The sequence below is a fragment of the Scyliorhinus torazame genome, chromosome 12 (assembly GCF_047496885.1).
Source record: "Scyliorhinus torazame isolate Kashiwa2021f chromosome 12, sScyTor2.1, whole genome shotgun sequence".
NCBI lineage: Eukaryota > Metazoa > Chordata > Chondrichthyes > Carcharhiniformes > Scyliorhinidae > Scyliorhinus > Scyliorhinus torazame.
In genome coordinates, this window is record NC_092718.1 from 210,781,379 (window position 1) to 210,803,131 (window position 21,753).

The following is a 21,753-nucleotide window of genomic DNA, read 5'->3' on the forward strand; positions in this document are numbered from 1 at the left end:
AACCCTCACAATCTCACCATTATTCTCCCATGTTAAACCCTCCTGACGGGCGCGAATCCCGCGACGCCGCCCCGATGCCGGCCTGCTGATTCTCCGGCAACTGGAGAATCAGCGGCAATGGCGCCGGCGATGTCGCGGTGGCACCGGTCGGGGGCCGCTCTACGCAACCCCCCCCCCCCCGCGGCAATACACCCCGCGCGATGGACCGAGTGCCCGCCGGGTTCAGCCGAATCCCGTCGGCATCGTTCACGTGTGGTCCTACCCAGCGGGGCCTCAGCGTTCTGGCTGCGGGTGGACGGCCTGGTGGGGGTGGGGGGGGGGGGGTGGGGGGGATCCGACACCAGTGGGGGCCTCCACGGTGGCCTGGCCCGCAATCGGGGCCTACCGATCGGCGGGTGGGCTATTCCGGTGGGGATCTATGTCCCTCCGCGCCAGGCCCCTGTAGGGCTCCGCCATGTTGCGTTGGGGCCGGCGCGGAGACGGCAACCCACGCGCATGCGTGGACCCGCGCCGGCCGTGCTGGCGCCCGTATCGGCAGCTGGAGCTGCGTGAGGCGCTCCTGTGCCGTGCTGGCCCCCTGTGCGGCGCAGGATCGCTGCTCCTAGGGGCTAGTCGACACCGTCGTAAAACTCTCCGACGTTTACGACGGCATCAACACTTAGCCCCATTATCGGAGAATCCCGCCCGAAGCGTTTTACTCCTCATTGCAATATAGCTCCCCGGGTGTCAGCATCCTTCCCAATTGGCCATTCTTTGTGAATGAGCCTCGGCAGTAATTGTTGCCAGGCTATTTGACTGCAGGAGTTATCACAGCGCAGCCTGATTCTGCCCTAGCCTGATGTCCACACCCAAGGAACTTCCACTCGGGTTTTTTTAAACATTCTGTTATTTAAGGTTTTGCTAATGCTGTATTTATTGCCTCTTCCTGGCTACCCTGAGAGGGTGTGGGTGGTGGTCCCCCTCATTCCTGTTCTGATGGTGCTGGTGGTTCCACAATGGTGTTAGGCCGGGAATTCCCGGATTCCGACCCAGGGACAATGGCGGAATGATGATTATATGGTCAAGGCAGGATGGTGTGTGAGTTGGACGTCCATTTGGTGATGGTGAAGTTTCTTCTACATCGACACGCTTCTCCTTCTCGGAGGCAGCAGTTGCTGGAGGTGGAGATGTTGTTGATGTGACCTCAGCCGCTTTCTGCATCCTGTAGATGATACACATCACAGTCACAATGTGGACGCAGGGAATGGGGAGGAGATTGATTCTGATGGCAGGGGAGCCGTCATGTAGTGGATGGTGCTGAGTGTTGTTGTGGGTATTCCGGGTAAATGGTGAGTATTCTGTCACAGCCCCGATTTGAATCTCTTGTAAATGGTGCAGAAGCTTTAAAGGACCAGACTGTCCACTCTCTGTCCAGTTCCTGTAATCAAGGTGTTGAGGTAACTGCTCTAGTTAAGCTTCTGGACCACGCTGAATCCTCTGGAGCTGGCTGATGGGACACTCAGTAGTGGCCGTGCCATGGAAAGGGAAGGAGACAATTGATCACCCCTGCCTCCCACCGTCCCATCGACCTCCCCATTCATTTTTATCTTCCCTGCCCCCTGTGAGGTAATGCATTTTGGAAGGTCTAATGCAGGTAGGGAATATATAGTGAATGGTAGAACCCTCAAGAGTATTGACAGTCAGGGAGATCTTGGTGTACAGGTCCACAGGTCACTGAAAGGGGCAACACAGGTGGAGAAGGTAGTCAAGAAGGCATACGGCATGCTTGCCTTCATTGGCCGGGCCATTGAGTATAAGAATTGGCAAGTCATGTTGCAGCTGTATAGAACCTTAGTTAGGCCACACTTGGAGGATAGTGTTCAATTCTGGTTGCCACACTACCAGAAGGATGTGGAGGCTTTAGAGAGGGTGCAGAAGAGATTTACCAGGATGTTGCCTGGTATGGAGGGCATTAGCTATGAGGAGCGGTTGAATAGACTCGGTTTGTTCTCACTGGAACGAAGGAGGTTGAGGAGCGACCTGATAGAGGCCTACAAAATTATGAGGGGCATAGACAGAGTGGATAGTCAGAGGCTTTTCCCCGGGGTAGTGGGGTCAATTACTAGGGGGCATAGGTTTAAGGTGAGCGGGGCAAGGTTTAGAGTAGATGTACGAGGCAAGTTTTTTACACAGAGGGTAGTGGGTGCCTGGAACTCGCTGCTGGAGGTGGTGGTGGAAGCAGGGACGATAGTGACATTTAAGGGGCATCTTGACAAATACATGAATAGGATGGGAATAGAGGGATACGGACCCAGGAAGTGTAGAAGATTGTAGTTTAGTCGGGCAGCATGGTCGGCACGGGCTTGGAGGGCCGAAGGGCCTGTTCCTGTGCTGTACATTTCTTTGTTCTTTGTTCTTGTTTGTTCTTTCACCTGCTTTGAAATTTGATCCATCTCTAATTGTTGTCAGTCCTGGCTCCATCTTCCAAAATCGGGGGCCGCAGGTGGGGAAGGCCACACCCCACAGCCCTGGTGTGGGGCGTCTGGAGGGGTTTCCGCATTGATCCAAGGACCTATCAGACGAATCCCTTTGTTTTATGCGTTTATGATTAGTTTAACTCCTACAAGCCGTCTCCATGTTGAGGCACCTTCAAGGTCACCTACCTACCTCAGCATTGCCTACTCCCCTGTTGGGGCAACTGAGGCTCCATCACTGCTGGCCCTCTGACTGCACTTCTCATTCTGAATGGAAGTGGCCAATTAGGAGGCCACGCCTGGGAATATTGCGGAGCCAGTCACCTTGCCAACAAAATGTGGATTTGGGATCCTATTGGTCCTGACATCTGGAGCCCACAGCAAAATCATGCCCATTACCTCAGTTTCACTCTTCACAGACCTCCCAGGTATTTCCATCTCTTTCTGACCTTATTTTATGTTAAAACTCCTCCATGTTGAACACCAGCCGGAACAGAATTGTACTCAACCGCAATCTGTAACCTCATGGCCCAGCATGTCCCCCACTCTACCATATCCACCAAGACAGGGGATCAACCGCGCTTCAATGAAAAGTACAGGAGGGCAAGCCAGGAGCAGCACCAGGCATGTCTAAAATGAAGGCCGGGATTCTCCGATATCGCAATCGGCGATTGGGCAGAGAATCCCTTCCGACGCCCAAATCGGGGGCGCCGCCGGTTTGATGCCGGTTTCCGAGCCTCCGCCCCCTCCGAAATGGCGTCATTGTGTCACACGCCGCACACCGTTGATACGGTGTTGGCCCGTCATCGGAAGGCCCTCCTGTGATGCTCCGCCCCCCCCCCGATGGGGCCGGGTTCCCGACGTGTGGCCTGAGCGGTCGGGAACCCGGCGCGGCGGCTGCGGACTGCGTCCAGCGCCGCTGCACTCGGCCGGGATCTGTGCCGCTGGCCGGGGGAGCTTCCACGAGGGCTGGGGGGGACGGGTGGAGGTGGCCAGGGGGTGGCCTGTGAGGCCGTATTTGACAGATCGGGTCCGCGCTCGGCCGGCACCATGTTGTACGGTGCGACCGCCGCAGGTCGTCGCCGTACGCATATGCGGTCTCGGACCCGGGCGTTCCCCGACTGCTTTTGGCGCGGCAGTCATGAGTTTCACCAGGCGCCACTGTTAGCCCCTCACCGGTCTCGGAATCGGTGAGGCTTCGGCGCCGATTTTGGCATTCTAAAACGTCAGCACTTACCGCTGAAACGGAGAATGCAGCCCTAGGTCTCAACCTTCTGCTGAAGCTACCACACCTGTCTGCTTGCATCACAAACATCGAAAGCAGCGAAGTGATGCCACGACCAACAGATCAGATCTAACCTCTGCAGTCCTGCCACAGTATACTGGTGGACAGCTGAACAACTCACCAGAGAAGGAGGCTCCACAAGTATCCCCATCCTCAATGATGGGGAGCCCAGCACAGCTTCACAAAAGACAGGGCTGAGGCCTTCGTAACAATCTTCAGCCACAAGTGAATGATTCCTCACGGCCTCCTCTGGAGGTCCCTAGCATTACAGATGTCAGTTTTCAGACAATTTAATTGACTCTACATGATATCAAGAAATGGCTGAAGGCCCTGGACACTGCAAAAGCTATGGGCCCTGACAATACTGGGACTTGTGCTCCAGAACTTGCTGCAACCCTAGCCAAGATGTTCCAGTACAGCTACAACACTGGCATCTACCGGGCAATGTGGAAAATTGCCCAGGTGTGTCCAGAAATTCTCAACAGATAGCAGGACGAACCGCATTTGACCAAGTATGGCATCAAGTAGTCCAAACAAACCTGGAGTCAATAGGAACCATTGGGAAAAATCTCTGGAGTCATACCTGGCACAAAGGAAGATTGTTGTGGTTGTTGGAGGTCAATCATCTCAGTCCCGGGACATCACTGCAGGAGTTCCTCAGGGTAGTGTCGTAGCCTAACCATCTGCAGTGCCTTCATTATGACCTCCCTTCCATCATAAGGTCAGAAGTGAGATGTTTACTGATGACAGCACAATGTTCAGCACCGTTCACGACTCCTCAGATACCGAAGCACTCTGGGCGGGATTCTCCGAACCCCCCCCCACCGGATCGGAGAATCGCCGGGGGCTGGCGTGAATCCCGCCCCCGCTGAGTTGCCGAATTCTCCGGCACCGGATATTTGGCGGGGGTGGGAATTGCGCGCGCCGGTTGGCGCCCCCCCCCCCCCCCCCCCCCCCCCCCACAGCGATTCTCCGGCCCGGATGGGCCAAAGCCTCGCTGCTGGAATGCCTGTCCCGCCGGCGAGAATCAAACCACCTCTCTTACCGGTGGGACAAGGCGGCGCGGGCGGGCTCCGGGGTCCTGGGGGGGACGCGGGGCGATCTGGCCCCGGGGGGTGCCCCCACGGTGGCTTGGCCTGCGATCGGGGCTCACCGATCCGCGGGCGGGCCTGTGCCGTGGGGGCACTCTTTTCCTTCCGCCCTCGCCATGGTCTCCACTATGGCGGAGGTGGAAGAGACCCCCTCCACAGCGCATGCGCAGGGATGCCGTGAGCGGCCGCTGACGCTCCCGCGCATGTGCCGCACGGCAAAGTCCTTTCCGCGCCAGCTGGCGGGGCACCAAAGGCCTTTCCCGCCAGCTGACGGGGCGGAAATCAGTCCGGCGCGGGCCTAGCCCCTCAAGGTGAGGGCTCGGCCCCTCAAGATGCGGAGAATTCCGCACCTTTGGGGCACCGCAATGCCGGACTGATTCGCGCCGTTTCTGGCGCCGGTCGGCGGGCATCGCGCCGATTGCGGAGAATCCCGCCCTCTATGTCCGTACGCAGCAATAGCTGGACAATATTCCGCTTGGGCACTAGTGCCAGGCAATGGCCATCTTCAACATAGAGAATCCAGCCATCTCAACTTTATATTCACTTGCATTACCCTTGCTAAATCCCCCACTACCAACATCAGGGACGATTTACCATTGTCCAGAACCTGGACTGGACTAGCCACATAAATACCGTGGCTACAAGAGCAGGCCAGAGCCGAGTTGCGAGTAACTCACCTCCTGACTACTCAAATCCTGTCCACCACGTACAAAGTACAAGTTAGGAATGTGATTGAATACCAATCCAGGATTTGACACCATCCAGGACAAAGCAGCCCATTTAATCGGCACCCTATCCAATACCTCCAACATCCATCCACTTCACCACCAACGGACAGGAGCAGCCGTGTGTACCATCTACAAGATGCGTTGCAGTAACTCACCAAGGCTCCTTTGACAGCACCTTCCAAACCCTCAAACATCTCGAAGGACAAGGGCAGCAGACACATGGGAACACTGCCACCTGGTGGTTCACCTCCAAGCCACACACCATCCTGACGTAGCAATATATCGCCGTTCCTACACTATCACGGGTCATGATCTGGAAACCATTCCCCAACAGCACTGTGGGTGACCTACACATATGGACTGCAACGGTTCAAGAAATCAGCTCACCACCACCTGCTCAAGGGCAATTAGGGATGGGCAATAAAGATGCCGGCCTAGCCCATAACCCATGTAATAATTTAAATATATATATAGGTTGATCCCATGTTCGATGTCTGAGCTGTGCTGAGTTAGCTAAGATGCCAGTTACTGTCATACGACCAGCCTAAACAATCTGGGTTTGCAGGGGGGGGGGGGGGGGGAGGTTGGTCACAGGATCTGCCCCTGATGGCTATCCAGGATGTGGGTGTGGATAACGAGGATAGGAACAGACCCGACGGTGATGACTCCGCCATCGCAGTCAAACAGATTGACATTTACTGGCCAGGATTAACTGGGAAGAAGATTCCCGGAGCAAGTTACGGGAGTGAGGTGAGGAGAGATAGAATCCATCGCACCGTACCCTGACAGGGAGCTAATACCCAGAACGTCAGCGAGGAAGGTGGGGAGTGTCGTGTTGGGTGCTCTGCTACACAGATGAACCAGCACGGTGGCGAATGGTACAACTCAGTTTTATTACTAACTATATATACATTGGTTAACTGGTTACTGTGGTTCGTTCATTACCCTTGTATCTGTGGACCTAACCCTAACACTAACTAGGAGAAGCACTCAGCACATGGTGAATGTCTGAGTGACTTGCTGTGAGCTCTGTGCCCTGAGCTGTCTCCTGCTGGAATGCCCAGGAAGTGTTGTGTTCTCCATTTTATAGTGTGTATGCTCTTGTCTGTGATTGGCTGTGGTGTTGTGTGTGTTGATTGGTCCGTTGATCTGTCCGTCAGTATGTATGTACCATGATGTTTACCTGAATATCATGACAGGGAGGTCATGTCTTGGGAGCAGGGAGCAGGGAGGGTAATCAGAAGCAATTTCCTTTGAAAAAATCTACAGATCTTCAAGTCGATTATTTGACGAGAATCCCTCATGTTTTATTCTTTTTTTCCGCAGTGTGCATCGCTTTAGTAATTGCAAGCATACTTCTCGCAATAAAGAATGTGGTTGGCTATATCTTTACAAATGACAAGTTAGTAAAAAAAACTCTTCCACAAGCATAAAAATCACCAATACGCACTTACAAAATGGATTCAGATTGTGTGAAAGTTTTCCAATGTCCCTCTTTTTATCTTTCAGAGAAATTGCACATTTAGTTTCACAAGTAATTCCATTAAATGCGGCTTTTTATTTGATTGATTCCATAGCAGTGAGTATTTCAGTATTTTTGATATTTTCTCAGGTCCTCAAGTGGCATTTCTGTTGTCTGTTGTTCTAAAGTGCTAACTCCACTATTTTACATTTGTTCTGTCATATCAATAAAGCCTTACCTACATCACCCATCCATCAGATATGCTTCGCCCGAGGGCGGCAAGGTAGCGCAGTGGTTAGCACTGCCGCCTCATGGAGGCGAGGACCCAGGTTCGATCCCGGCCCCGGGTCACTGTCCATGTGGGGTTTGCACGTTCTCCCCGTGTCTGCGTGAGTCTCACCCCCGCAACCCAAAAATATGTGCAGGGTAGGTGGATTGGCCACGCTAAATTGCCCCTTAATTGGAAAAAAAAAAGAATTGGGTCCTCTAAATTTGTTATTAAAAACATGATTACTCTTCACCAGATGGGCTTGATTCTCCATCGGCGCGATTCTCCGTTTCGCCGGCAGCGCACTTACGCCCGCGGATTTACCGAAGCCATAGGGGTGCCCACAATGGGGGACCCCATTGGCTGGCTGCTGGGACGGAGAATCCCGCCCCGTGTCAACGTACTTACATCGTGCATTCATCGTACGTTCTGTGTTTTTCACGTATGAAACAATACTTTTCACGGTACCTCGGTACACGTGGCAAAAAAAATCCAAATCAATCATATCACTCAGGTTCTCCCCGCCCTTGCCCAAATTGTCTTTTATCTCACAATGGTTTGAAGTGTTTCCCTGTCTTTTTAATTTTAATTTATGTTTGAAACTGTTTAACGAGGGCGAGGGCTGTTTGGAACATGGAGCCCACAACCGTGGCACGCAGTCACATGGAGAAAAGGTCACATCCCATTGCTGTTATCACAATGCAATGGAGATAGCAGCCACATACGTTAGGATCATAGGAACAGGAGGAGAAATGTAATTTAGCCCCTCCAGTCTGCTCATTTAGGTCACAACTAATCCGTCTCCAATCTCCATTTCCCCATCTTGGTTCTGTAGCCCTTGATACCACAATACTCTAGCGACATTTGTCTTGACAGTTACAATTTATCCCTCCGCATCCATAGCCTACTGAGGGCCATCCACTCGATGTGCGTGCTTTTGACTTCAAATTTAGGGGGGAAAAGGCTGCATTTGTTACCGTCAACTATAGCAGCCAGGAAGATGCGTTGACCACATGAGCTATTCCCAACATAACATCGGTGACTGTGTTCAAACCGTAATCCATGGGTTCTGAATTACCCGAGGACATCATAGAATAGAATTTACAGTGCAGAAGGAGGCCATTCGACCCATCGAGTCTGCACCGGCTCTTGGAAAGAGCACCCTACCCAAGGTCAACACCTCCACCCTATCCCCATAACCCAGTAACCCCACCCAACACTAAGGGCAATTTTGGACACCAAGGGCAATTTATCATGGCCAATCCACCTAACCTGCACATCTTTGGACTGTGGGAGGAAACCGGAGCACCCGGGGGAAAGCCACGCACACACGGGGAGGATGTGCAGACTCCGCACAGACAGTGACCCAAGCCAGGAATCGAACCTGGTACCCTGGAGCTGTGAAGCAATTGTGCTATCCACAATGCTACCGTGATGCCCAATGTGAATACGCTAGGTTTTGTTTCCTTCCCATAGAAGCAAGTTGCTGTGGAACCTCTGTAATATATTCTGTTTGTCTACTCTACAGGGTGTAAGCGGTGGAGTGTTAAGAGGAGTTGGGAAGCAGAAACTGGGAGCTATCGGTAACCTGATCGGGTTCTACGTAATTGGGCTTCCCATCGGAATCTCACTGATGTTTAAAACCAAACTTGGCATTATTGGTAGGAATTTAAACAGCTTCTCATTTGTTCTTTACCAGAAATGATCCCCCTTCGCTCAAGCCCTGAGCATTTGAGATCAGTACAGGAGAGTGTAATTGGTGTAAATTCTGTCTCTGAGGTTCCACGTGAGTCTAACTAGTCCCTGTGTAATTTTGGGGCCAATGCCTACCAATGCTCACCCTGTATCATTAGACAGGGTAACCTTCCTCCCATGACCATATTTTGTCTGTGAACCAGAGACACTGGAATTTTGACAGGCCTGGGCCAGGGGTATCATCCAAATTCCACACAGGCACATTTCAAACATAGATCATTCGATATTAAACAGGGGTGGCATCACTCGCTAAATTCTCCACCTCCAAAATCCATGGGTGCAGGGTCAAACAGGGACAAGTAGCTCCATGCATTCTGATATCAGCTATCTGATAAAGATGAGATATTCCACAGAGGAATGAAGGCGAAAGGAAAACTCAACATCATTGTCTCGGTACTCACCACACCATTATTATTTTGCAGGGCTCTGGACCGGAATGCTCATTTGCGTGGTTGTACAAGTAGCTTTTTTTCTGACAGTGATTTATAGAATCGACTGGAACAAAGCGACTGAGGATGTAAGAACAGATGATAAAGATCATTTATTACATCAATGTTTTATTTCCCCTCCCCCCCCTCCCCAATTTGTCTCCTTGTGCCAGGCACTCTGTCCAGTTGGCAGAACAAACCGTCAGAGAGTCTCTCGGGCCCAGATTTGTGTTCCTGGCTTGCGTGTGAACAATCAGGAAATTTCACACCTCCGCAAGTCCGACCTTTAAAAATGTCCAAGTTGTAAGAATTCGTCCTGTTTATTTCCTTTGTTCCCATAGATGTTCTTTTATTTCATTATTCTGGTCTGTTGGGCCCATAATCGGGATGAGCCTTTATGCAGAAGACTCAAGGTTGAAGCAGCCTGCTTGCCAGGACACTGTGTTCCCAGGTTTTGTATTTTGGAAAGGAGAAGCCAGACCTGGCATCGAGTGGACCGTAGGAACCAGTTTGGGAGGGAGCCTGTTTGATTGGTTAACTGGCAACCACTGGGTTGGCCAGGGACCGTGTTCTGCCTGGCAACAGTCAGTGATTGGTTCCTGAATGATGCTTTTTGAGAGAACTGGGCAGAAGCATTTAGACTTTGGAAGTGAAAGGCACTCTCTCTTTCTCTTTCTCTCTCTCTCTCCTGCTTGCTGAAGTGATCAAACTGCTTTATTGTTCAGAAAGCAATGAGTGTCTGGCACACCCTTTGCTATAAACCTGAAAAGAAGCTGGGTAGGCAGAGAAAGTAGACAACCTTGCCAGAGAAAACCATCTCAAGCCTAGCAGGAAGAAGTACTAATACAAAAGCTTGAACGTCAGAAAGACATTGACTGGACGTCGCCCCAGTGCATCCTTACCCTTTTATTTTTATTAATATTTTCTTTCCACCTTTCTGTGTTGTTTGTCTGTGTATGTGTGTGTGTGTGTAGGGAGGGGGAATTGTTAGAAAGGAGTAGCAGATAGTCAGTTACATTTTCGGTTTGTTTTATTATAATACCGTGCATTATAAAAGGTTACTTGCGTTGTAAAGTTACAGACCGGGTGGCTGTAGTTCATTGGGCTCCACCAAGGACCGTGGGTCTTTTGAATAAAATAAAATTTCACTTATGCTGCAACTCCAGGTCAGGTGGGGTTGGAAGCCCAGGGTGTGGTGATAATCTGCAGGTCGGAGTTTGGTTGAAGAGAGTGGTGACAGGCTCAAATAATAATTGGGGCGGGTGTCCCCTGAGCTAATGTGGAGGCTGTTGGGTGTAGAGGTAGATTGAATACAAGGACTGCCTCTGTGCTCCGGCACTGTGTTTAAATAGACATAAAAATACCCGATCGCGGGCCTGACACCCATTCTCCACCCCCGCGCCGAGCACGATTGCGGCGTGGAGATTCGGAGAATCTCGGCCATTATATTTTATATTTGGTCAGAAGCCGTGGAGAAACAGAGTCACTAGAAAACAACAAGAAAAAAAACATTTATTAACCCTGAAAAGTTTTATTATTTTTTATTTTTAAATTGGGAGTACCCAATTTACTTTTCCAATTAAGGGGCAATGTAGCGTGGCCAATCCACCTACCCTGCACATCTTCGGGTTGTGGGGGTGAAACCCACGCAAACATGAGGAGAATGTGCAAACTCCACATGGACAGCGACCCAGAGCCGGGATCGAACTTGGGACCTCGGCGCTGCGCCACCATGCTGCCTTGAAAAACTGTATTATAATACAATACTCCTTCAGTTCCCCTTATCTTCACAAATGTACACCAATTGCACGGATACCATCCCACTCTGAAATCAAATGGCCAATGCCACCCAGTCGATCTTCGGTGGATTTCTTTTCAAATTCCCCACAGATGATTGTCGCATGAGTGTTTCCAAATTCCACTCAAAAAAGAACACACTTTAAAACCTTCTTTCAAACAACATTTTCCATCCGCTGTTTTCATCAAGAATCCAGATCCAGGTTTCCCAACTATTCGTTCAAGCAAAGCTTCCTCTCCACTGTTTTAATTTGGATCCACCTCCAAGTTTTCCAACTCTCCTTTCAGGATTCTTTCGTCATGAATGCTTTTTGCACATAATCCAAGATTCAGCCTTCTTGGAAGGACGGTTTGTGAGCTTGGAGGGGTTGACAGAGAAGTTTGGGAATCCACGGGGGGGATGTCGTTAGGTATATGCAGGTGCGTGATTTTGCCCGGAAGGTTTTCCCGACATTTCCAGTGACACCTCCCTCGTAGTTGTTGGGGGGTTTCTGTCAGTGATGGGGTTGGAGGGGGGATCATCTCCGTGGGAGGATTCTGGAGAAGGATACGGTGTCGTTGGAGGGGCTTAAGGCCAAGTGGGAGGAGGAATTGGGGGTGACACTGGAGGAGGGATTGTGGTGTGAGGTGTTGCGGAGAGTGAATGGCTTGACTTTGTGCGCGAGACTGGGGCCCATACCATTGAAGGTGGTGCACAGGGTGCACCTGACGAGGTCAAGGGTGAACCAGTTGTTTGAGGGGGTGGAGGACACTTGCGAATGATTTGGAAGAGGTCCAGCCAACCATGTTCTGTCCTGTCCAAAGTTTGAGACATTTTGGAGGTCTTTTTTCAGCACCATGTCGGCCTAGTCCCCTGGCGGCCATATTTGGGGTATCGGACCTGTCCTAGCTGCAGGCGGTGGTGGATTTTTTAGTTTTGCCTCGCTGATTGAGGGTCCTGTTGGGGAAGAGGTCAGCTTCTCCGTCCTGTGCCTCAGTGTGGCTGGGGAACCGGATGGAGTTCCTGTATCTTGAGAAAAGGAAGTTCACCATGAGAGGGGAGATTGAGGGGTTCCATAAGAAATGTTGTCAACTTATTCTTCACTTTAAAGAGTTGGTTACCGTCAACTGTTAAGTGAGGGATTGTTCGGGAGGGGGATTGGATGGTGGGGTTTTTCTTTGAGTTATATAGGGGTTGGTGGATAGAGGGGGTTCTTTTAGCATTTTTTTTCATTGGTGGTTGTTTTGTTCTATGTATAAAATGTTAAAATGTTAAAAACCGAATAAAGATATTTTCAAACAAAGGCTTGAGCCACAATGATTTCAATTGGCGTCTCACAAATTGTAGTAAGGCTTACAAAATTTAGAACCACTTCAGATAACTCTCTGGCTTCTGACTACCCAACGCCTTTTCAGCTGTCTGTCTTCACTAAACAGTATCCTGTTCTAGACTCCATTTCCTCTGTTCCTTTAACTTCAGGCTTCCTGGAAACTCTTCTTCATTTCTCCAGTTTCCTTAACTAGCTGCGTTTTCGAGTTCTGGAACTGGCTTTCTTAACATTTGCTCCATTCTGTTACAACTCCCTGGGCTTTGGAGATTCAAGGTCATTTCAACTAGATAGTAAAGATGTGCCAGGCACTCTGGTTTTAGAACAATAAGGCAACCCTTTATTTCAGCAGAGAGAGAGAGTGAGAGAGATTCTTCTTCATTCAAGATCTAATCGCATTTGCCCAGCTCTCTCAGAAGCATTCCTGAAACAACTCACCTAGTACCCTTGTACACTCCCTGAAAAGCTTTCACACCTGCTGGACAGATGGACAGTGCCTTGGTAGCCTCATGGTTCCTAAACAACTTGACAGTTCCTTGACAGCTGCACAGTTCCAATAAGTATGTTTGATTCTAACAATCCTGAAGGGTGCCTCAGCCACTGGCAACCTCTGCCATTCGCGCAGGCATAAACTCAGGCTTGAATCCAGTTCTGCCAGCGAGAATGGGAAATTCTGGGTTTGAGGTGGGACTTCGAAAATTCAGCCATGTGTTTTGCCACAGTGGAGAGGCTGTTAGTCATGACAAAAATATGGACCTTGTCAGTTTGTAAATTCCAACCTGGATGACTAGGATCATCACTTTAAAAGTCTGCAATTACCCCCTTTAAAAAATGCATTAAAGGTTTGATTAGGGATTGTTTTGAACAGAAAGTGTTGGTTATGTCCCTCCACTGCTTTAATGCTGTTCTTTGGGTTTTGTTTAAGGCTCTGGTTAACGCAGGTGTGATGAGAGACGTGCAAACCTCAACCGGAACCTCGGCTGGTCAAACCCAATATCTGTCAACAGGTAAAAGAGAAAGTTGTGCTGACTTTAAATAATAATAAGAGTAATCTTTATTATTGTCACAAGTAGGCTTACATGAACACTGCAATCAAGTTACTGTGAAAAGCCCCTAGTCGCCACATTCCGGCGCCTGTTCGGGCACACTGAGGGAGAATTCAGAATGTCCAAATGACCTAACCTGCATGTCTTTTGGGACTTGTGGGAGGAAACCGGAGCACCCGGAGCAAACCCACGCAGACGCAGGGAGAACGTGCAGACTCCGCACAGACAGTGATCCAAGCGGGGAATCGAACGTGGGATCCTGGTGCTGTGAAGCAATAGTGCTAACCACTGTGCTACCGTGCCACCCATTATTCCACTTAAGGAGTGGAGTAAGAAACTTTGGTATATTTCCATTAAATTATACGGCGCGATTCCAGACAAAAGTTTAAACCCACTTTTGGGCGCATTTGGTGAGGTGTTGGCTGACGGCCACATTGGCAAGACTGGGGCCTGTATTCAATGGCATTTCATGCCAAAAATGAGCCCCCACGAGAATCCCGCCATTACTGGCAGCCTCACCGCATGATCTTCCCAACCCGCGCCTCAGCTGCTCGCTGCTAACAAGGGGGAGCTGCTTTTAAACGCCCCCTCATCACTCACTCCCAGTCAACACACAAGCATGGCAGAGTGCAGACCTGCTCCTCACTTTGGGGATGTCAACCTGGCTTGGCTTCTCAACACCATTGATGAGAGGCGCGACACCATGTCTCCCCGAGGGGGGGGGGGGGGGGGGGGGGGAACCAGCAGCAGGGTCAGCAATGCTGCCTGGGACGCAGTGGTAGCGGCTGTCGGTGCGGGCAGTATGACCAGGAGGACTGGCGTCCAATGTTGGAAGAAGACCAACGACCTCCAGCGAGCTGCAAGGGTAAGTTGCCACCTCTCTCCTGGCATCGGTTCCGCCTGCCACCCCTGGCACTGAGGCCAACACTGGGCCTGGAGCACAACGTCCGCATCTTGAGTGGCGGTGTCCAAGGCAGGGCTCAGTCTGTGACGGCCATGGCTGAGGGCCTCGACATCATGTCCCATCCCCTGCGGGACGTGTCGCAGATGCAGGTGGACATTGCTGGGACACTGCACAGCATGGCCCAGTCACTGAGGAGCATCGCCTAGGCACCATGGTGCAGACAGCAGGGAACAGGCAGCACCAAATGACTCCGAGGCCTCTGGAGCTCACTCCAGCTGCCCCTCCATCCCATGGAGTGAGCCAGGACCTTACAGGCACCCTCAAGGAGAAGGAAGCGCTGGAGGCCAAACCAGGACCTGCCACCACGGAGACGACAGTGGTCTCCAATTCTTCTAAATCTCTCCTGACAACAGTACATCTCAAGGGCAGCGGACAGAACAGGGTGGCATGCTAACGGGAATGGGGGGAGGGGGTGGTGTTGAGCTGATGCACTAGGCCTCATCCTCGATGAATCTGGAGGCAATGAGGGCCACCCTAGTCCTTTTGGCATGTCGGACCCACACCGCAGCGTGTCCTCCATCCTTCAGCATCTCCACAGGGTCGTCCTCCTGCCCCTCCTGGTCCACCTCCTCCTCAGGCGAGGTTGCATATCTCTCTGCCTTCTCCTCCTCCTCCCCCTGCATGTCGCCTAGTACTGTGCCGGATTGTGGTGAGCACAGTAGGCCACCAGAGAGCGGGAGACCTTTTGGAGGGTGTACTGCAGGGCACTGTCAGAGTGATCAAGGCATCAGAACCACATCTTGAGCAGCCGTTGCACTGCTCAATGACAGAACCGGTGGCAACGCGGGCCTCATTGTATTGGTTCCCCACCTCAGTCTCAGGCCTTCGCACCAGCGTCATCAGCCATATCCTCAGCGGCCGACGCTTGTTCCCCACCAACCAACCCGTCAATCTGGGGTGTTTCTCAAAGGCACTGGTGATCTCTGAGTGCCCCAGGATGTAGCTGTCATGGATGCTACCAGGGCAGCGGGCACACAGGTGCATGATACCGAGGCGGTGGTCACACGCGATCTGAACATCAGGCACCCCTTCATGTTAATATAGGGCACTCCCTGATGTCCGGGTCCTCGCATGGCGACATGTGTGCCATCGGTCGCCCCCTGGACCTGGGGCATTCTGGTGATGGTGGCGATTCCTGCAGCCTGGGCATTTTGGTAGGTCTGATCCAGGTCGAAGTTGATCGAGTTTGATGCCCGGGCATACAAAGCATCCCTCACCCCCCCCCCCCCCGACCAAACCCAACCCCCCTGAAACCCCCCGCCCCCCGGTGCCCTTGAACTGCATGCCGGAGTGTAGAAATGGCTACTCACCTCTTCCCTGCCCCTCAGCGGCCACCACGACAGCCTCATGTTTTTGAAAAGTTGTACCAAACAACACCCGCATGACTTCCTGTTGGGGAGTCGAATAGTTCCCAGGAGGCCGCTGCATTCGGCCTCAATCTCGTTAATGAGATTGAAATGAATGCAAATGAGGGTCAATGATATTCTCGCCATTTCGGGGTAAGACCCGGAACTCACCATCGGGAGTGGGGCAGGTGAATCGCAAAATGGTTCGCGCCCGCGCGAAGCTCGTATTTGCCCTCTCCCGCTATTCACCCAGCAGGCCCGGACCCGCGCTGGGCACAACGGGGTCGCCGAATCGGGCCCATAATTTAGTTATAATCTAATTCCTCTTGTCGTGTTGTGTGTTCCGCGGTTGTAGATGGTACAACTCTGTTTTATTATTCTTGATAACAACAACTGTTAACTTCTGGCTGTGGTTCGCGCTTCATCAGCTAACCTGTGGACCCAGCCCTTGCACTATCTTAGTGAGGCACTCAGCACATGGCATATGTCTGAGTGGCACGCTGGGAGCTCTGTGCTCTGAGCTATCTCCTGCTGGAATAAGCGGGAACTGTGGTGCTCCCTGTTTTATAGTGCGTGTGCTCTCACTGGTGATTGGCTGCGATGTTGCTTGTGTGTTGATTGGTCCGTCGATCTGTCCATCAGTGTGTGTGTGTGATTGCACCATGATATGCTGATGTGGATATCATGACACCTCTCACAATGAGTAGAAATGTAAAATGGGGCAATGTATACAGTGCAGGTTAATCTCCTCTTAAGAGTTGTGTTGAGGTGGCCCCCTTAAACCTATTGGAAAGGCCGCACAGCCAACTCTGTGAAGGCAGAGATTGGAGGAGACATATACTGCAGTAATTCAAGGGCAGGAGTCCACGGGTTAAGTTGGCTTCTGACAGAACTGATCCAGTGTATATACATCAACACCGGGTGACCATGGAGAAAATCATTGATCCGAGGATTGGATAGGGTGGACAGTGAGAGCCTTTTTCCTCGGATGGTGATGTCTCGCACAAGGGGACATAGCTTTAAATTGAGGGGAGATAGATATAAGACAGATATCAGAGGTAGGTTCTTTACTCAGAGAGTAGTAAGGGCGTGGAATGCCCTGTCTGCGACAGTAGTGGACTCGCCAACACTAAGGGCATTCAAATGGTCATTGGATAGACATATGGACGATAAGAGAATAGTGTAGATGGGCTTTAGAGTGGTTTCACAGGTCGGCTCAACATCGAGGGCCGAAGGGCCTGTACTGCGCTGTAATGTTCTATGTTCTATGTTCTAGATCACCAGCACAATTGGTCAACTGGTGCCATCATACACTTATAACTTTTCAATGCGACTTTCCTTCACAGGCGTGGACACAGGAAAGAGTGCAGCGAATCCCATTCCCAATGCTTGTGAATTGGAGCCAAAGGTAAACAATGGCCGGGTGTCAGATAAATCTTCCATTCTGGGCGCCGGAGTCACCACGGTTGGAGAAATCTTGACCACAAAACAACTGATCATTCGTCGTGGCCTGGCCTTCCTTACAGGACCACTCATCCTGGCAATTGGACTGGCGATACACTTTAGTCTTGAAAAGGGCTCGTAGGTCCCAGTGAACGTTGCAGAGACAAAGCCAGATTATTGTCTACGGCATGAATGGTAAAAGGGCAACAGAGGGAAATGTTCACACACGGCCTGTTGCTACTGATGAATTTGAATCAACTGTCAAAATAAATATTAAAGAAAAAATTATTAGCAATGATCAGTTATGAACAGATTTCTAAATGCCTGGTGTACTGTTGTCATCTCTGTTGATTTGGACTTTGAAAACGTCATTTTCGTTGTCAGAGTCCAATTGGGGAATTTTCCACTCTCGTGCCCAGAGGGTGGATGTTTTAGATTAGATATCAACGGTCTTATTGATCCAATATCCCACCCCTTCCATCACACTCCCTGAATATATTTTGTCCTGTGCACCGACGCTTCTCAGAGGGTTGTAGAGGTGAAGCAGGACCCTGGGGGCTATTTGAAAATGAAGATTCGAGTTTTAGAATCAAGGCTTTGTTTGCCAATAGAGTCATAGACGTTTACAGCATAGAAACAGGCCCTTCGGCCCAGCTTGTCCATGTCGCCTAGTTTCTACCAGTAAGCTACTGCCACTTGCCCGCATTTGGCCCATATCCCTCTATACCCACCCTGCCCATGCAACTGTCTAACTGTTTTTTAAAGGACAAAATTGTACCCGCCTCTGGCACTGCCTCTGGCAGCCCGTTCCAGGTGCTCATCACTCTCTGGACTCTTTTGCATCTCTCCCTTCTCACCTGAAACCTATGTCCTCTAGTTCTAGACTCCTGTACCCTTGGGAAAAGATGTTGACTATCTACCTTATCGATGCTCCTCATTATTTTATAGACCTCTAGAAGTTCACTCCTAAGCCTCTTACGATCCAGGGAAAAAGGTCCCAGCCTATCCAACCTCTCCCTATACCTCAGACCATCAAGTCCTGGTAGCATCCTCGTAAATCTCTTCTGCACTCTTTCTAGTTTAATAATATCCTTCCTATAATAGGGTGACCAATGTAGGCCAGTTTTCACAGGAATGATGGATAAATGAGACTTGGTGTGAGTTTGGACATGGGCAGCGGATTTTTGATGAACTCGCATTTACAGAGGTTGACCAGATGTGCGGTGTGATATTCAAGTCTAGATGGAAAAAAGGAATGGATGAGGGTTTCTATAGCAGATAGGCTGAGGCAGGGATGGTTCTTACTTTTTTAAAAATTCATTTATGGGATGCAGGCATCGTTGGCGAGATCAGTATTTATTGATTTGATTTGATTTGATTTATTATTGTCACATGTATTAGTATACAGTGAAAAGTATTGTTTCTCGCATGCTGTACAGACAACGCATAGGGAAGGAAGGAGAGGCTGCAGAATATAATGTTACAGCAAGGTGTAGAGTAAAGATCAACTTAATACGAGGTAGGTCCATTCAAAAGTCTGATGGCAGTAGGGAAGAAGCTGTTCTTGAGTCGGTTGGTACGTGACCTCAAACTTTGGTATCTTTTTACTGACAGAAGACGGTGGAAGAGAGTATGTCCGGGGTGCGGGAGTCCTTAATTATGCTGGCTGCCTTTCCGAGGCAGCGGGAATTGTAGACAGAGTCAATGGATGGGAGGCTGGTTTGCGTGATGGACTGGGCTACATTCACGACCTTTTGTAGTTTCCTGTGGTCTTGGGCAGAGCAGGCTCCATACCAAGCTGTGATACAACCAGAAAGAATGTTTTCTATGGTGCATCTGTAGAAGTTGGTAGCTGACATGCCAAATTTCCTTAGTCTTCTGAGAAAGTAGAGTCGTTGGTGGGCTTTCTTAACTATAGTGTCGGCATGGGGGGACCAGGACAGGCTGTTGGTGATCTGTACACCTAAAAACTTGAAGCCCACGACCCCTTCTACCATTGATGTAGACGGGGCATGTTCTCCACTACGCTTCCTAAAGTCAATGACAATCTCCTTCGTCTTGTTGACATTGAGGGAGAGATTATTGTGGTCGCACCAGTTCACCAGATTCTCTATCTCATTCCTGTACTCTGTCTTGTCATTGTTTGAAATCCAACCCACTACGGTGATGTCATCAGCAAATTTGAAAATCGAGTTCGAGGGGAATTTGGCCACACAGCCATAGGTGTATAAGGAGTATAGTAGGGGGCTGAGGACACAGCCTTGTGGGAGGATGATCGTGGAGGAAGTGTTGTTGCCTATCTTTACTGATTGTGGCCTGTGGGTTAGAAAGTTCAGGATCCAGTCGCAGAGGGAGGAGCCGAGGCCAAGGCTATTGCCAAAGAATCATAGAATTTATAGTGCAGAAGGAGGCCATTCGACCCTTCGAGTCTACACCAGTCCTTGGAAAGAGCACCCTACCCAAGCCCATGCCTTCACCCTGCCCCCGCAACCCAGCAACACCATCTAACCCCTTAACCCCTTGGACACTAAAGGGGCAATTTACCATGGCCAATCCACCTGACCTGCACATCTTTGGACTGTGGGAGGAAACCGGAGCACCCGAAGGAAACCCACGCAGACACGGGGAGAGCGTCCAGACTCCGCACACACAGTGACCCAGCGGAGAATCAAACCTGGAATCCTGGAGCTGTGAAGCAACAGTGCTAACCACTGTTGCCCTTTGTACCGCCTAGTGTTGTGTGTTCTTGACTGCTCTCCCCCGTCTTTCCCTCACAGTTTTATAAATTGAAAAATTGTTTGATGGTTCTTGTCCGGTATCCTAACAACATTTGGGTCTGGTCCGGAATCCTAACAACAGTTGGGGGCTCTTTACCAGGATTAGAAAGTGTAATTCCTTGTTTGGCCTAGGATTATTGAAGTTGAAGAGAGTGTGAGTGAGTCTCTGGTGCTTTCTTTCAGAGTTTCTTCGGTGTTGAAGAAGTCACTCTGGCTGGTTTACAAAGGGGGGTTAAACCACAGCTCTTTGATTTGTCAGACAAACTGCAGTTGACTTAAGGGGTGAGGAAGGTGGAGGGAGCCCAAGCTTTAGCTCACCATTTAGATTTCATAGAATTTACAGTGCAGAAGGAGGCCATTCGGCCCATCGAGTCTGCACCGGCTCTTGGAAAGAGCACCCTGCCCAAGGTCAACACCGCCACCCTATCCCCATAACCCAGTAACCCCATAACCCAGTAACCCCACCCAACACTAAGGGCAATTTTGGACACTAAGGGCAATTTATCATGGCCAATCCACCTAACCTGCACATCTTTGGGACTGTGGGAGGAAACCGGAGCACCTGGAGGAAACCCACGCACACACGGGGAGGATGTGCAGACTCCGCACAGACAGTGACCCAAGCTGGAATCGAACCTGGGACCCTGGAGCTGTGAAGCAATTGTGCTATCCACAAGGCTAACGTGCTGCCCAAAAAAATGTTTTTTGTTTTTTTTTTTACAAATTTAGAGTATCCAATTATTATTTTTCCAATTAAGGGGCAATTTAGCATGGCCAATCCACATAACCTGTACATCTTTGGGTTGTAGGTGTGAAACCCACACAGACATGGGGAGAATGTGCAAACTCCTCATGGATACTGACCCAGGCCGGGATTCGAACCCGGGTCCTCAGCGCCGTAGTCCCAGTGCTAACCACTGTGCCACGTGCCACCCCTCTTTGTCAGAGACACAGTCTGAATCATTGGAATTAGCTGTAATTCAGTTCTAAATGAAACAGTTTCAACATAAGAAATAATTGAGACAGCTTGAATTGGAATTGAAAGGAAAAGATAGAGAGAGTGGCAATGGCAGAAGCAAAAGAAAAAGAGAGAAATTGAACATCGGAACAAAATGGAACTACAAAGGGGCAGCACGACAGCACAATGGTTAGCACAGTTGCTTCACAGCGCCAGGGTCCCAGGTTCGATTCCTGGCTTGGGTCACTGTCTGTGCGAAGTCTGGACGTTCTCCCCGTGTCTGCGTGGGTTTCCTCCGGGTGCTCCGGTTTCCTCCCACAGTCCAAAAATGTGCAGGCTAGGGTGGTTTGGCCGTGATAAATTGCCCTTAGGTTAGATAGGGTTACTGGTTTACCGGGATAGGGTGGAGGTGTGGGCTTAAGTGGGATGCTCTTTCCAAGAGCTTGGTGCAGACCCGATGGGCCGAATGGTCTCCTTCTGCACTGTAAATTCTATGGTGAAAGAGAAACTGGGCAAATGGGAAATCCACAGGTGAACAAGGCAAAGGAAGTTTAGTTGGAGATACTAAAGAGGTTTTGCCTCAGTTTGAAAAGGAAATTTATGAGGGTGGAAGATAGATAACAAAACACAAATATTTCATTGTAA

At 50.3% G+C, this 21,753-nt stretch overlaps 1 protein-coding gene across 3 annotated transcripts in view; it reads left to right on the top strand.

Annotated features, from left to right (window-relative positions):
- Positions 1–17,668, top strand: part of LOC140387288 (multidrug and toxin extrusion protein 1-like) — an 81,259-nt gene extending 63,591 nt beyond the window's left edge. For all 3 annotated transcript variants that reach the window (XM_072470227.1, XM_072470229.1, XM_072470228.1), the window contains 6 exons: positions 6,884–6,959; positions 7,067–7,136; positions 8,816–8,948; positions 9,465–9,559; positions 13,500–13,581; positions 17,277–17,668. In XM_072470227.1, the coding sequence (XP_072326328.1) occupies positions 6,884–6,959; positions 7,067–7,136; positions 8,816–8,948; positions 9,465–9,559; positions 13,500–13,581; positions 17,277–17,515 (695 nt within the window). In that variant the 3' untranslated portion in view covers positions 17,516–17,668. The remainder of the gene's footprint in view (positions 1–6,883; positions 6,960–7,066; positions 7,137–8,815; positions 8,949–9,464; positions 9,560–13,499; positions 13,582–17,276) is intronic.
- Positions 17,669–21,753: the final 4,085 nt, after the last annotated feature.